This window comes from Tauraco erythrolophus, chromosome 2, assembly GCF_009769465.1.
Source record: "Tauraco erythrolophus isolate bTauEry1 chromosome 2, bTauEry1.pri, whole genome shotgun sequence".
In the NCBI taxonomy this organism is placed as follows: domain Eukaryota; kingdom Metazoa; phylum Chordata; class Aves; order Musophagiformes; family Musophagidae; genus Tauraco; species Tauraco erythrolophus.
The window spans coordinates 88,187,360-88,204,042 of NC_141466.1; the positions used below are offsets into that span (position 1 = coordinate 88,187,360).

At 42.1% G+C, this 16,683-nt stretch overlaps 1 protein-coding gene across 1 annotated transcript; it reads left to right on the top strand.

Moving 5' to 3' along the window:
- The first annotated feature begins 1,445 nt into the window (after positions 1-1,445).
- On the top strand, positions 1,446-16,683 carry LGALS8 (galectin 8). Its single transcript, XM_086631587.1, has 9 exons — positions 1,446-1,509; positions 3,669-3,806; positions 7,788-7,876; positions 8,594-8,804; positions 9,457-9,573; positions 11,432-11,458; positions 12,814-12,902; positions 14,748-14,913; positions 15,360-16,683. The coding sequence occupies exons 2-9, from the start codon at positions 3,765-3,767 to the stop codon at positions 15,546-15,548; spliced, it is 930 nt and encodes a 309-aa protein (XP_086487713.1). The 5' UTR covers positions 1,446-1,509; positions 3,669-3,764; the 3' UTR covers positions 15,549-16,683.

The following is a 16,683-nucleotide window of genomic DNA, read 5'->3' on the forward strand; positions in this document are numbered from 1 at the left end:
GTAATCAAACAGCTGTTCTGCTTCAGTAAAGAACTGGTGCATACTTTAAATCACTGTATTCCTTTGGATTGTTTTCTTCCCGAAAGTAGAAAAGCTCTGAGCCAGAAGTAGTAGTAAAATAGTAAAACTTCATTTTCTGCGGTTCTAGAAACAATCCCACTTCTTGCTCTTCCTTTCAGCATCACTACTTTTTCATTCCAGCTATTCAGCATCTTTTCTGTCCCTGTTGTTTGACCCAAACTTTCAAACCTGCTTTGAGGTTGAAACAGCCAAACCCACACATAGTGACACCTCTGAGGGAACAGGAGGATAAAAGTACAGCCTTGGGGCTGTGGGTATAAGATTTCCAGGTTTCAGAAACTCCAGAGTCCTGGAGCAACAGATGACCCAGTTGGCTTTGAAAACTGCATTTGGGTCTGGTCACAGGGGACATGTCTTGCTCAGAGATGGGGTTTAGCTGTAACAAGGGACCTACAGAGGAAACAATACCGAGAATTTGAAATAGTCCATCTGTTTTATTTTTGTATATGTCCATCTGTATTCTTTTTGTATAGTTTGTAGCTTTCTTGTTATAAATCAAATAGATAACAAATGACTATAGAGAGGGAGATCTAAACAATAGATTATTCAAGAATGTTAACGAGCGGAAAACTAGTCACTTTGAACTAGGAATAGACCAGCTTGACCTTGAGTAAGAGCTAAAACTGGTTAATCATTAGAATCAAGGTAAAGGACACCTTAACTCTTCCTTAGAGCACATGCTCCAAAGCAAGTTCAAAGGACTTTTACAGAATGATCACCACAGGGTCCCGAAGTCCTCAAAAGACCCTCACAGAAGAACCCAAAGGACGCAGGGCACGTGCATAATTAGAATGCAACTATTGTGATTAGTTCTTAGAAATGAGATAAATACATAGGATTATTCTTGGAAATCTAATAAAGCATGTCCTCTAACTTCAGCCAAAGGCAGACGCGTCCGGAGGAACCATCCTCCGTGTTTCCAGCCCAGCAAGGAGGAACACCTGCCTCCTGAAACGCCAAAGCCAGCCTCGCAGGGCTTTTCTCTGCCGACCTTTGTACCAGAAGCAGAGAAGGAAGCGAAAGGTTCGCAGGGGAAGCCCGCGGTAGCACTTAAGGAGCTGAATTAACTTCGCAACCCAGCTGTTACTTCGGCATTTGTAAACCCAAGTGCCCGGGGCATGTGCCAGAGCGGCGGGGCGAGCGCCCGCGGCGCGGCTCGGCCCGGGCCCAGCGGCGCTCCCCCGCCAGCCCCGGGCGCGGCGCGGCCCCTCGCACCCTCGCCTCGAACACCCGCCCTGCCAGGGCCTTCCCACCGTAGCGGAGCGCCCCGCCAGCAGCTCCAGCATCGGGATCGGGCCGCAGTTCCCGCGGAAGGACATGATGCTGTGGGAGAGCGGAAGGCGTTGGGCGGGGCGGAGGCGGTCGCGGAGCCGTGGCAGGTTGTGCCGGCCGCAGTCGGCGGGTGTCTGGGCGCTGCTGGTCGCGGAGGTACGTTGTGCGGGTAACGAGGGAGAGCCCTGGTCCGGGGGGGACACGGAGGGTGAAAGTGGCATTTACCACCCCCCGCCCGGCGTGTGTCTCCTGGCGGGGCCGAGCGGCTGCTCCCTGGCGGGGCCGGGGCGGGCCCGGCCGGAGAGGCGCTCCGTGGAGCCGCGGCTTCCTCGGGGCGCGTTAAGGCTGGGGTGGCCGAGGTTTCTCGGTGAAACTAGTTCTGTGTCCTTTTAGTGTGTTGTGGTGTCGGGTTTATGGCTGGGCTCGGGGGGACGCCAGTTTAATTGCTTGTAAATATCCGGAAAGTGTCTCACTTGCTCTTTTGACGGAAGTCTCGTTTACCTTGGTGTGAATGTAGCTTTGATTATAAAGCCTAACCTGAGTTATGCTCGTGAAAGACGTTTTCTGCACGTCACAGTGCGACAGCATAATAGCTGGTTGTTGGCCTTTCTGTTTTCCTTTTTTTTTTTTTTTTAATTGAAGAGGTTTTCGGCTGATTTGCAATGTGTGAGATAACAGGAAAGTGTGTTTATCTTTTTCAGTTCTAAAAGTATAGTCAGGAAACCTTAATTTACAGTGTTGCAGACTTAAGATCTGGTGTAATGTGTACTGACAGTAGTTCCTCTGGTGGAAGGTTACAGGAGAACCTTGCAGTTGTATGCCCACCTCCTGTTTTGTCAGAGCCTGAGCTGCAGCTTTCCCTCTTTATTGTGATCTTTACAATAAAAGAAAACCCCTAATAACCAAATAAAAACCGCCGCAACCCGTCGCTTTGCCATAGTGCCACCTAGTTTGCCAGTCTGACTGACAGTCAGTTCTGTTCCAGGATCTTCTTTCAGCAGGATCTAGATTGCTGTCGCACACGCAGAGAAGTTCAGTTAGCAGGCTGCTGGATGCTGGGTTGTAGGTCTGGGTCTCGTTTTTTTTTGAGTCTGCTATTGGACTTTCCAATGCTAAAGGCAGAATTATTGTTTGCTTTGGTCTTTATTTCCTCCTTTAAAAACAAAAGTAATGAAATCTACCTGCCTTTGCACGTTTCTGTTGTGAATTGATGGTGGTATCCCATGAGAACATCATAAGGACAAAACAGTTATGCAGCACAGGCACCTTCTATTCTCTGAATTGCATTCTAGGCACGTCTAGTAGGAGAATTAATACCCTTCTGGCCCAAATCTCCCACTAGATGAGACAGATGTTGCAATGAGCCACTCTTTTGTTCAATCATTGTAGATTAACCCCAGGACCTTGGGGTTTTGTAGTGGTGGTGTTTTTTTTTTTCTCTCTTTTAATGTTGCCAGCAGTTGTCACACAGTAATGATGCTAGAACCCTCACCTCTGACTTTTTCCCTGTCATCACCACGCAGTTTGCATGCTACCTTAAGTTGTTTCTCCAGAATGTGCAAGAAATAATTACTTAGTGGTTTCAATTGGGCCCTGAATTTTGGTCACATCGTTAGGAGATTTGCTGAAGAAATGATAGTGTAGCTGGATATACTCACAAGCTGTTGTTTCATTTCTTATTAATGCCGTGCATTTAGTGCAAGTTTTACAAACTCCTGTAGTTATTTGTGGAGTTCAGGGATTGTCTGCGTTGGAGGAAGAAACGTAAACCACCCATTGCTTCCCTGCTATGTCTTTGCCTAGTATCTCTTAACTTTAGGTAAGATAAAACTGGAAAAAGCAAGTTCAGCCCCTAGGACTTGTCTGCCTTGGGAAATCTGGGGATAGCATAGAAAGTGTTAAAAGAAACAAAAATGATCGGTTGTTTTTCTTGGAAAAACTGCTTTTGTACTGCTTATCTTTTCTCTGTCTGCAGGCAGGGGTCAGCTGCAAATGGACAGCTATTCGGGTCAAGCCGAGGGGCACTGAGTTATCAGTGTTCCCTGTGCCATGATGTATTTTACATGGGATTCTGTCTCAGTATACTTAATCTCAGGAAGCTGCTAATGATGTTGTGTACCTGTGTACACTGTCCTTTGTTAGGGTGGCACCTTCTTTAAGCAAGCCTTTAATTTTTGTATTTCAAAACTCCAGCAAATTTCTTGGAAAGACATTTGCATTGTTTCTTGTGCTGTTTAAAGTTATAACCTTGGAGGGTTTCACTTCGTGTAGTGTCGCTTTGTTTCTTTCTAATTAAAAGTTTTGGTTTTTTGAAGGGATCTCTCCTTTGGTGCTGCCCGATCAGTGAGCCCTTTAAATACGCTCCAGCACTGCTCACACAGAACTGACAAACTTAAACTGAAGAAGGGAAGATGATGCCCTTGGATAGACTGCAGAAGACAATCAGTAACCCGGTAACTCCTCTGTCATGTCAACAACTCACTTGGGAAATGGGACTTTGCAGGTTTATGTCGATAATTAGTACTCGTACTGTTTTGCACAGTGAGGGATGTTACTGAGAACTCTTTGCATTACTCAAGTATTTGAGGGAGAACGTCACAGGTGACACTAGGAGCTGATGGTGTTTAGAAATTGTACTGTAAGCAAATGGGTGCTTAATGCATAGGACTTCCAAAACAGGAAGGACGTTCTGTCGGCCTTGGAGGGTAATCCTTTTTCATACACAGCTTCCATGGATGTCTGGCATAAGGTGCTGGATTGAAAGTGAAACTATGATAAGTGGTGTTTTCACTCCTAATTCTCTGTAAACACGGGTGGTGCCTGGCAGCCTTTGTGAAATATTTTTTGTGTGGTGCTTGTAACTTCAGCCTGAACAATTAAACTTGGAATCTTTTTTGATAGTTGATATCTTACCTTACAATAAATCCTGTTTTGTAGGGAACGCTTGAGCTAACATGATTCAGCAGTTGCAGAGAGTGAGTCCGACAGAAAATTATTTGCCTACCTTGAAGTCTGGAGACTTTCTCTGACAAGCTCTAGTATTCTCTTGATCTGGGACAGTGGCCTGACACTGACATGTGTCTAAAGGAGTGGGCTGGAGCTGTGTTTTCCGTTGTATCTTTAAAAAGTTAGTTCATTTGAGCCTGCAGGAAACAGTGTTTTTAACATCCTGTGCTAGAACTCGTTAAAAATATTAAAGTCTGTAGACTATGTATGTGCAGTGTACAGTAGCACAGATCTGCCCAGGACTTCCTTGTCTATTGCAGTGTTGCACTGATACACACCTGTGCCCTCACTGAATCCTGCTATGTGTTCACTGCTTCCAAAGTGGATAGAGTTAGGGATGACAGGTGAATAGCTTCAACCTTCTTCACAGCTGGGAGAGGAAGGAAAGCTGTGTAGGGATTAACTAGAAGGTGGAAGGACTAATCTGCAAAAGGAAAGAGGATTTTGGTGGGAGAGGAAGTGTGAAGAGGAGGATTAGGTGGTATTTAGGTCAAATAATCTGTGTAAGGGAAAGAGTAAGAGTTCCGCAAAATTGAGTGGCTGCAAGGGGTCTGATGAGTATGATGGGTGACAAGACCAGGCCGGAGAATATAACCCTTTATAAACTAGGTCTTAGGGGCCAAGAGCCTAAAGTGGGAAGAAGAGCGAGTATTTGGGATTGGAATATGGAGAGAGTTGGGGAAGGTTGTGCTGATGACCTCAGGATAGCCTCTAGATAAGTCCATGAGCACCTGCTCTATCTGACTGTTTTTTGAGCCAGTCATTGACACCAGAGGTGTCTTCCAACCCCAGCCCTTCTGTGATTCTACCACCTGTGTGGTACTACAAGATGAACTTAGTAGGGATGGAAGAGGGCAGGCTATGAAGACTTTACATTTTCAGTGAATTGTTTCATGAGCAGCAAAACTTAAGAGCTTTCTTACAGGTTTGAGCCTGAGACTTACTTCTTCACTACCATACTGTTCTGAATCTTCCAGAAAATTCTGCTTTCCTCTTTATGACCTTTACTCCACCCATCTGGCAAGAAATGTCATGCCCCATCAGATGGGGCAGCTGTCTGCAGCAAGCTGGATGAAAGCTGTATTGTTATCACAGTCCTTTCCTCTGTAAGACCATAATCTGTCCTCTTGTTTTATGAAAACTGGCAGATATTAGAAAGAAAAGACCTCTCAAACTCAGTTGATGTTGACCAGTTGGCTTCAGAGGTAATTTTTGAAGGTCCAGAAGAGAGCCAGGATGCTGGTCGATCATGTGATATCACAAGCGTTACTCTTAATAAAGTGAGGAAAAATTAGCAGAAGAGCGTCTTGAGACGTGAGGAAATTACAGCCACATTCTGTGATGACAAAACCTCATTAAGTCTGTAGTATTGCACCCACGAAATGCTCTATTATGGCCTGGCAGATTCCGCATCTGAGCCTCTGAAGAGTTGATGGGCCAGCCTTCTTTTCTCTTAAATACTTGCATCCTTTTGATTGTAAAGGTATTTGTTTGCCACAGCTTCTCTTCCAGGGATAAGTAACTTTGATCCACTAGATTAGTTAAGTCCCAGCATCCGTGGCTTGTGTCTGTGTGTTTCTCTGGTTTGTCTTTGGAGACTGAATCAGTCATTTGTTACTCTACTGCATTACTCAGAGCTACTTCCCCTCAGGAGCAGTATGTTAGAGCTAAAATAATCAAGGTATGTGGTTTTTTTTCTTATTTATTAGTATTGTTTTTATTCTTTGAATAAAATTGAGCCTCATGTGTACAGCTTGCATATTAAGAAACTGGGCTACTACCGGTAAGCAAAGGGATTTGAGCCGATTTATCCTTTCACTTTTAACACTTATTTTCACATATGGGTCTCCTCTACTGCACTTGCTTAAGCCAGTAAATACACAAGACTTAAAACAACTTGACTGTTTGTGAGCTTGTGCTTGAGAAGCAAGTTCTTTAAGTCTGTTCTGCCTGATGTAGAAGACAACTGCAAATTAGGTTTTGTGCAACACGTGGGTAGCTGAGAAGGGAAGTTGAGAGAGAGCAGAGGAGGATGCGTATCTGCTGGCAGAGATGATCAGCACTCTGGATTTAGACAATTTTTGCTGTAATTCCCCCTTCCCTCCTCACAAGTTCACAAGAAGAGGTGTCAACAAACAAATCCCCTCTTCATATCTTCCTTTTTTTGCGTGATTATGTATATATATGTATATATTTAAAATAAAAATCTCAACTTGTCCTTTTATGGTACAATATTGCACTTAACAGTAGTATTTCCGGTCTGTTCATTTTTTGTTGTTAAATTACATCTTGTTTGCAGTTGATATTTCATTTCAAAGATGTCCTAAAATCTTATACACTGTTCTGTAGATCAGGGATTTTTTTTTGGGAAAAAAAAAAAAAATCCCCAAACCAACCTTGGCAGAAATTTTTGTTAGTTAACTGGAGCAAATGCAATATTTGCTACCATTTACTTTCACTTTCGATCTAAAGCACAAGTGACGAGATGCAGACTTAACGGCTTTGCTTTCAGATTGGACTCCTGTGAACTTCCGCACTTTTCTGTTAAGGTGCTCCCTCTCCTTCCCTGGAGTTCTGGGTGCACCAGCTGATGGTCAGTGTAGGGCTTCTGTCAGTGTATCTGAGCCTTTGCCAGAGAGCTGTGCTGGGGAGTTTGGGGCTTTTGTTTTACCTGACGCGTCCCCTCATACGGCTTAACAACTCCTACCGTGTTGCCGTTTCAGTTTAGCGTAACGTGCTTGTGTCACCTTCTCCAGCTATTAATAAGGAAGAAGAAGTAGGCAGGCTTTGAGCTAGACTGCATACTGGAGATAACATAAAGACTGGGACCTCTGAACAGGGCTATTTCGGTGCACCTCACAGTTTGCAGCTCATTAGGATGAAGTATTTTGTTGTGTTTGTCATGTAGTTTTCACTAAGAAGACCCTCTGCTCTCTGCCAGCGTCTCTTCTTTTCCGATCACTGTTTTCCAAACTGGAGCAAGAACAAGTGAAAAGGCATCTGCTGCAGTCTGGGGCGAGAAGGGTTGTGGAAGGTGCCTCCTGCTACCAGTAAAGGGCTGATAGTAGTTGGCCCTTGGCAGTGACCTAACTGGAAGTGAATCAAATTCTTTATTAGAAGTGAGGCAATAAAATATTGCCATTCTTCATTTGAGAGCTAGGAATAGAGGCTGGAAATTTTAGTGTTAATTTTATCTGAGAAGCTTGGTTTTCATAGATGAAAATCTGCTGGGTTTTTCTTTCCCATTGTGACGGGTATTTAGTGTTTTTCTACAGTTTCTTTTAAATGAAATGTTAGTTGTGTTTCTTTTAATGTGCTGTAGCACCACAGAATTATTAGAATATTATTTTTAAAACTGTTGTGGGGTTTTTGCCTCCATCACAAATGTTATCTGAATATTTTTTTCTTTTTTTCTTCCCCTCTTCTAGATCGTTCCATACGTTGGGACAATACCTGGTGACCTCGTTCCTGGAGAACTAATTGTGATATATGGGACTGTTCCTGATGATGCAGACAGGTAGTAGCTATGGTGTCACTTTTGCGGTGTCACCATGTGAACAAGAATGTAGTGGATAAAATGTTTCCAGCGGTCCTGCTTGTGACGGCACACACAGGCTTGATCTAAATCCTTGTGATAGCATCAGAGTGAATACAGGCTTAAGTGGCTTAGGAAAGCTTCGTGATGAGAAGTGGAGGTTGAACTGATGTTTTGCCTTCTGCTGATCCTCTCTTCTCTTTTTGCTTTGTTTGCTTTGGCAATTTTTCTTCCCTGTCATAGCGTATGGCTGCTTATCTAAAGAGGTTATCTAACAAAATTGGTAACTGAGTGTGTTGCGTGAAGGAATTAACTTTAACTGGGATAAGGAGGTATGAACTAATGTGTGTGCCCAGTATGGGTTCTGTTCCCTGACTTTCCCCAGAGTTCATTTGGTTATTTTACTGAAGATGATGGGAGGGAAGGTGGTGAACACATTGAGTGAGGAGCTTACATGATATGAATGATGACCATTAAATATATACATAAATATTTTAATTCATTGCAATATATCATGGGAGAACCTTTCACAAATGTGTAGGAGTTGGACTAATATATGTTTGGCTTTTTTCCTTATCAAATAACACTCATTGTGTCTACCTGTTCTGAGGCTCCACAGTAAAAAAGAAGTGTATCAAATGTTTAGGTGATTTCTTGACACACTGAGCTGAATGTGGTTTGTCTTATTTTCATGATTAGGTTCCAGGTGGATTTACAGTGTGGCAGCAGCGTAAAGCCTCGAGCTGATGTGGCGTTTCATTTCAATCCCCGCTTCAAAAGATCTGGCTGCATTGTTTGCAACACACTGGAGAGGGAAAGGTGGGGCTGGGAGGAGATCACTTATGAGATGCCCTTTCAAAAAGGGAAGTCATTTGAGATTGTCATCATGGTTTTAAAAGATAAGTTCCAGGTGAGTCTGAGTTGATTCTATATCTGTAGCCAGTTGTCTGGCCAAAAAAATAGAGGTATTTTCTGTATTTAAAATAAATAGTTGAAAATCTTGGTTTCTCTGTTACCTAGGTGTAGGCTAACTACAGAAAAATTTAGAAGCTTTTCTTTAAAGAGATGCTAAGCAAATGAGACTTAATTTTGTGTTGCTTCCCTCTAAGCTGGATGGGTGGGCAAGTACCTTCCTGCTGTGGCTATTGGTGCTTCACCCTTCCTGTCTTATGTGCAAAGGGCTGACCTTAGGATAAACCTGTTTTGTGACTAGTGTACAGACAGTCCTCTTGGAGGAAGCACGTGAGGTTGATTTGTCTTGCTCTGTTAGACTGCAATAATAAATTTTATTAGATTGGTAATATCACATTGGTAAATGATCTGGGGAAAGAAACAAAAGGTGTGAAATGCAAATTTTAGTGTGGTCAAATAAATCTCTCTTAGTTATGGAAAGAGAAACTGAATCATGGATGAGCTGAACTTAGTTGCTCAGAAATTTCTAGGACCCTCCTTGCTTCTGTACCAAACCAGTGCGAAACAGAGATACATGCATACAATTTGATACATGTCTGGTGTAATGTATGTTTAATACAGTTTTCCGATTTTGTTTCCTGTCTCTTTAGGTGACTGTAAACAAGAAGCACTTGCTGCTCTACAACCATCGAATTAGCCTTGAAAGAATAGATACTCTTGGAATATATGGCAGAGTGCTGATCAAAACTATAGATTTTTTTTCTTTTGTAAGTTTTATAGACAGCTGACTTGTTTGATTCCTTTTCTCTGTTTTGCTAAACTACAGAGTAGGATTTATGGTGAAAAGTAATTAAAGAAAAGCAGCTACACAGTTTGACATCAATAACAAGATTTTTTTTCCCCACATGAGACATGAGCCTCACGTGAGGATCTCTGTCTTCCGTTTTAGTCTTGAGGTTAGCGGCAAAAGGGTGACAAAGTTTACAGCTTACCAAGTTAACAGGACAGATGGTATAAGAATTGATTGGATACAGGATCTAGAATGGATTAGACTTTTCAAATGTTGCAGGTGCTCCGAAATGAACTCTCAGTATTCAATGCTTCTAAGCAACAAGTTCAGCTACGGCTGTAACTTGTTGTTTGGCTTCCAAATGCCCAGCTCAGCCACAGCTGGAACTGTTTGGGCACATAAGCCTATTTTCCCATTTTTGCTGCTAAAATGACTGAATTATTGAATGGAATGATAAGTAGGAGTGTGTATTTCTGAGGAGTGAGAAGAGATGTCCTTCCTTGAAGACTTTGTGGCTTGGCTTGCACTTGGACCAAACTGCAGTGAATTTAAAATGCAGGCAGTGTTGTGCTTCCTCTCAGCTGCCAGCTCTGCTAGAGGAAGTAAACCCAACAGGGGGGAGTTGAACAATATGTTTTCCCCTGTGCAGAAGGAGACATCTTTCTGCTCTGGAAGGATGAGACTTTTGGAGCAAAAACAGAAGGTGGTAAATCCCAGGGAGATACAGAAGATGAATGCTGTTTCCCTTTCTTCCTGCCACTCACTAAGGCAGCCTACCTACTCCTGTGTAATATTCTGGGTCTCTTCTGCTTCATCCTCACTGTATTGTGAACAAAGCTTGGATCTCTATCTGCCAAGCATCAGGTCTAACTCAGGTTGGCAGGTGAAAAACGGTGCTGGTAGAAGGTGGAGATTTGGGCCTGAACAAAATGGGATCTAAGCTTTAAAGATGTTTACTCACTGATCATTTGCAAAGCCTGTGTACAGAGTTTTATGGGCCCTATCGCTTGGCCTTGGGCGTGTTGCCAGAATGTTACTTCAAAGCTGTCTGAATCCTGATCTTGGAGGACTGACTCCCAAGAAGAGCTTGAGGGCAACAGGTGCTGTAGGTTGGTTTCTGTCCTAAGCATGAACCAAAATGGAGTTGCTTTAGTCTGTGGTTGCTGATGCTGATTCCTTTGGGGAAGAAAGGAATGGAGAAGGGTGGTTGTTTCCTTTTTGTGTTTGCTTCTAATACACTCTTCTGAGGAGGAAGAGGGAGGCTTATATTAAAATAAACAAGCTGAAGAGAAAATCTACGAGGGCTAGGCTGGAACTGTATGTCTGCATGGCCATGTTGCTCATATGCCCTTCCCATGGGAAGGGACAGGGATGCAGGGGACTGCTCAGAATCCCTAGGGCCCCTGCATGGACCTGCCCTGCTGGTATTCGTACCCTAGTGAGGAAAGCCCAGGGGATACCCTCACATGCTAAGGGGTTAACAGTGCTCTGACTGTTAAATAAAGATTCAAACTGTAATGAGGTCGTCTTTAGAAATCTTGATTTGGCTTCAGTAATTGATCTTCAGGACTTTTCCTTGGTTTGTAGGGGTTTGGCTATCTTATTCTTTACCATAACCCTAGATTTCCATGTTAACAGTTCACCTTTCAAAGCAGCACAGATCCATATTCAGTTCTCATCTAAATATCTCTTTCTGCAGTCTTTACAAGGCTCTCAGCCATCATCTCTAGGATTAACAAAGATAAACACAGAAAATGTACATATATTTGTGAAAGATTGAATGAATCTCCCTGTTGTCTGTTAAGCTGATTAATGTTGTTTGTTTTCTCTTGTAGGGGGGAATGCTAGATGGTTCGCAACTTGTAAGTGTCTCAGGTAGACTTGTAGCAAATGGGAAAACTAAAAAAAAAAAAAAAAAATCAAAGCAAAACTGTCTGTTATTTGTGAAAAACATGCACAGAACAAGGAAATTGAGAATCTACTGGGAGATGATCATCAGTGAGGTTTTGTAGAGAATAATCCTCTTTGCTGCTGCTGGTAAAAGTGAGGCTGTTTGTTAAACCATGTAGATAAACCAAAAGATAAATGCAGCATCCACAGCCATAAACAGAGAATGAAAAAGTGGGGTACCTGAAGTTTTAAAGGACCAAATTACATTAAGAGCTTTTTTCAAATAAGCATACTTAGTTTTCTCCACCTTAGGGAATACCTGCAGAACAAAAGTATTTTGCAGTCATATTACACCAAATGGCCTTATGTTAGTGTGTGTATCTTGGAACCTGCCTGGCTCCGTCTTCCTCTTACTGACAGATCCATGCTTACCCTGTGTACACCTCAGGTGGCTGGATGCAAGCACACACCTTAGGGTTGGAACTCGCACCCAGCTAGCACGGAGCATAGGCAGAGTGAGAGCTCAGCTTTTTGCAAAAAGCTGTACACATGGACAGTATCCAGACTGGAGTAAGGACCATGCTCAAACTGAAAAGGGGTTGAAAGCCAGGAATATATTCAAATAGAATTTGTGCAGAAAGTGAAGTTGCAGTGAGTGCCATGATTTTAGTTGCCTTGTCACTTTGACAGTCTGCCTTCAGTCTTCTTTTCCAAACCAAATAACATGCAATATTGTCATTTGCAAGTGATGGACTTCAACAAAAAAAATCAAGACAAAGTACTTCTCCATTCACTCCTTTTCCCTGATGAAAATAGCTTCTAAGACAATGAAAAAAGAAGGCAAATAAAATCTGTCATTATGAACTGATGCCAGGAGATACTGAATACTTGGTGACTCTGCTTCTAGTACTTATGCAACTGTGGGACTACACACCTAGCACGAGTCATTCTTTAAAGAATAACTGAAGCTTTCAGAGAGGAAGGGTTGGAATGCCTGTATCTGAATAATTATGTGCAGGGAGTTTCATGCTTTTTTTTTTCTCCCTTCTTCCCATCCTTTCACCATTAGTGGTGGCAGAAGTCATTGTAGTGTTTGTTTTGAACTGAAGGTGGTAGTCTAAAGAAAAAACCCAATGCATTGGTATGTTTATCTCAGTTTAACTTTTCTGCTATAGTATTAGTATCACAGAACATATTGGTAGAAATAACTTTAGCTGTAAGTGCAGATTCGCAGTTGGAGGCCAAATTTCTTCCTGCTATAGTAAAGCTCAGCTTGTTTATTGAAAAAAGTAAGTCACAGTCAAAATTTTTACTGGTGTACTTCCAGGAAGTTCCTTATGTTAAGAAACTTGATTCTGGACTTCATCCAGGATGCACAGTTTCCATCAAAGGAGAAGTGGAAAAATACCCAGAGAGGTGAGTGTTACGGAATTTTTCTGCTATTTAACTGAACTGCTCTTGAGAATGAGTAGGCTTTTCTGTTGCCTAAGTATATCCTTACTCACTTGCAACTTTGCATGTGGAATCATAAACTACAGTGCAGTTTTCTCAGGAACCTGCGGGATACTGCTTTAGAGAGGACGTAAAGCTACATTGTGAAAAGTGAAGGTAAAAACTGAGCGTCTTACCTACTAAATCTGCATCGTTCACAAAATTGTGTGTCTGTTCGGGGTTTCCACTGTGCAAGGCATGTGAGCACACGTACCATACAAAGACAGCTTTTACTCTAAAAAGAGTAAGGGAACCGGCAGAAATAGATGGAAAATTAGTGAGTTAGATGAGTTGCTGGTGTGCTCAAGTGCTGCCTGTTAGAAAGTTTCTCTGACTACTTCTCGGATGGCCTCCTTGGGGATTGTAGAAGCCTGAAGGTGCCTAACTGACGATGGCTGAGTGATGAAAGCTGGTAGGGAGAGTACGAGCTATAATTTTGATAGCAAATTAGGAACAATGGGTTGCAAAGAAGACATTTTCCCCCAGCGATTTGCAGCGGGGCAGGGGGAGCGCAATACAGTCAAACTGGAGCTGAGGAAACATTTATGCTTCAGCACACCCTTTGCTTGAAGGGTGGGTTTGGCTCTGCAGAAACATGCCTAAAAATGAAGCAATTACTGCAAATGATAAGCGTGCTTTTTACACTGTGGTATGCATTGCACTCCTACTTTCTCAGAGCATGTATCTTCTCTGCAGCTGAACAGCACTCAGAGTTCGTATTAATACTGGAACCCAAGGTCTAGAAATCTCACCAACAAACTTTGAATGGACTTTAAATTGTTAAGATAATTACTGCTTAGGTAGTAGTGTTTGTTTTCCTTCTTTTGGCTTGAAAAGCTTATTAGCAGACTTCAAGTGCTGAATGTACTGCTTGTAAGTGTGCAGAGGCTTTTGGGTGTTAGTTAAAGCATTGCAGGTTGTCTGCTCTTTGTGTTTGTGCTTTTAAACATACAGATTTTTGTAGTTCACTCAATTCACGCAGTTGTAGATAATCCTTTTTCTCGGTGAAAAAAAGGACTTCAGAGCTTGGAAGTGTGGCTGTTGCTGTATTCCATAGGCAATTCTGGGCTTCTCAAAGGAAGGAAACAACCTGACAGCTGGAGCTAATTTGGGGGGAGGAATATTTCTTCTTCAAATGCAGTGAGGTCTTTGCCACAGGTGGAATAATTCTTTTGAATTCGGATGACTCTTCCTCCTGATCACCCTTCTCCAAAGCTCCCCTTTAGGAACCCTGTGTTGCTGACATGTCTGCCATTGCAGAGTATTCATTCAGCCTGGGCAGAACTACACTGACTACAAAGTAACACTTCTTATGGATGGTGTCCCACCAATCCCAAGCCTGCAGAGAAAATCCTCGAACTTTAATTCATTAGAGTCTAACCAATTTGCTGGCAGAAAGAATATAATGTCCTTAGGTAAAACAAAGCCTCCCACTCTCCACTGCCCGAGTTAAGAGAAAGAGATGGTGGAGCCAGTAGCACCGTATGTTTCTGTGAGAGCGCTGCTTCCCAGTATAATGCCTCCTTGCTGAGACATGAACAGAAAGCTGTGAGATCTGGCAGGGTCATGTCCTACGTTTGCTGCCTTCACAAAGGTTTCTGTGCGACGGGGACAGTTGTGTGTTAACTGCCTGCTGGATTCTTCAGGTCAATCACAGCCTTGGCTCCAGAACCGTTCTGGGTATTGGCTAAGGGCTTGATAAATAGCATGGACTACTGTGTCGTGTTTATAAACGCTTGGTATGGTAAACTTGTAAAAAATATCTTCCAGCTTTGCAATAAATCTGAAAACAAGTGACTCAGAGGACATTGCACTACATCTGAATCCCCGAATGAAAAATAAAGTTTTTGTAAGAAACTCGTACCTTCATGACAGCTGGGGAGAAGAAGAAAAGGAAGTCGCCCATTTCCCTTTCAGCCCAGGGATGTACTTTGAGGTAAGATTAACTGAAACATAGCATCAAACTGGTAATTCTGCCAAAAGGATAAGCAGTGGTGCTTAGATGTCATGTCACTAATACAGATTTAAATAAACCCGCCATTCCTGCATTTCCGCGTCTTAAGAATATTTAGGATTAAACGTGACCATAGGGAGCAGAGATTTGACTTGGTTTTAATGACAGTTTTCTTTTTAAATAGTTGCAAGAATTCAGCCTGTGCTCAGAACAAATTTTATTTGAATTGAGTTGGTCTCGAGGATCCAACTTGAGTTATTACACGATTTATGAATTTTATTGAAGTTCCATTTTTTTAAGTGTCTCTTTTGCATGAAACATTCTTTGTAACAGAAGCAGGACTTGCCCAAGTCTAGGATAGATTATCAGGTTGTTTTTCATGTCTTACCTGGGCTTAAATGTTAACTGTTTCTCTTCTTGTTTTTCAGCTGATCATTTTTTGTGAGGCCCACCAGTTCAAAGTTGCTGTTAATGGTGTTCACACTCTGGAGTACAAGCATCGTTTCAAACAACTTGAAAAGATCGATGTAGTGGGAATCACAGGAGATGTTAAATTGTTTGATGTGAGGAGCTGGTCGTTCTTTTCAACCAGTACTAAAGAATCAAACCTCTTCTAATGACAGTGCCTCCTTGTCAAGTACAAACAGGTGCTGACTCATGCTGAGCCTGCCTTCATCTATCTAGGCTTCTGCATCTGCCTCTCTGAGTTAGGTGAGTACCAGAACTACTAACTGCGAGATTAAATCCTCCTCTAGTTTACAGTATCTTGGCAAGCTAAGTGAGTGTTTGCTCAGATAAATCTCCTGTATAACTGAACCTAGCAATATGAAAATACTGCATCATACTGCGCCTAACAATTGCACTCAGTATATTTAAGTTAAACTACTACTCGGCATTTCTTGATAGCATACATTCAATATTGTGAAGTGGAAACGAGACTGAAATAGGATCTGAAGATATGGTTATCCACCCCTAAAAGGGACACTGATAATTCATTTGAAATAGAATTATGAGATACTTTTCTGCTTCTTAATATATATTGGCAACTATAACCTTTTTACAGAGGCTGGATTAAGCAAACAGTTGACTCATGAGTTCTAGCAAAAGGCAAGGAGGAATTGGATCTTGATTCTTAGCCTGCTGCTGCGGTAGTACTTTCTCAGGCAGTCATGGCTATGTCACTTCCTTCTTATAAGTGGCTTAAATCAAACATAAAGAGCGTTTGCAGCTTTTAGTTTTCCAAAGTGAAACAAATGAAAATGATTTAGCCGGTTCCAGTTGTGTGAACTTTTGAAAGCTTTTTTGATCTGAAATGGCTCCTAACTAACCGAGTTGAGATTGCTCAGGGACTGAAAGTAGATGCTTATGTTTTTCATTTTTAAAAAATGTGCGAACCCAGGTACTGCAGGTAGGGCTTCAGCTGAGATAAGACTTGGATACTCATCCGTGGAACAGAGAATGGATCCTTTTTCAGTCTTGTGTTAAAATACTATCTGTCTGAAACAAGCTGTTCCTATTCAGTTTTCTGTACAGATGTCAGTGTTAATTTTTATACTCTTTTTAAAAATAAGTTGCTACTGACTGTCAGTACATGCCTGAAGAACATTCCTATTTATCTTAACAGCTGCTAAAAGAGTGAAGCAATTTCAAGAATAAGATGTACCCTAAAAGACTTTATGATAAATTACCAGATTTAATGTATAAAAAGCATAAATAAAAACATTTGTGAACTCTGCTTTTCTCCAAGTGTCA

Excerpts from the sequence above, each read along its gene's own strand:
- LGALS8 (XM_086631587.1), top strand. The coding sequence starts at position 3,765 with ATGATGCCCTTGGATAGACTGCAGAAGACAATCAGTAACCCG. Across the intron at positions 8,805-9,456 it reads TTTTAAAAGATAAGTTCCAG|GTGACTGTAAACAAGAAGCA; the intron begins GTGAGTCTGAGT and ends CTGTCTCTTTAG. Across the intron at positions 14,914-15,359 it reads GCCCAGGGATGTACTTTGAG|CTGATCATTTTTTGTGAGGC; the intron begins GTAAGATTAACT and ends CTTGTTTTTCAG.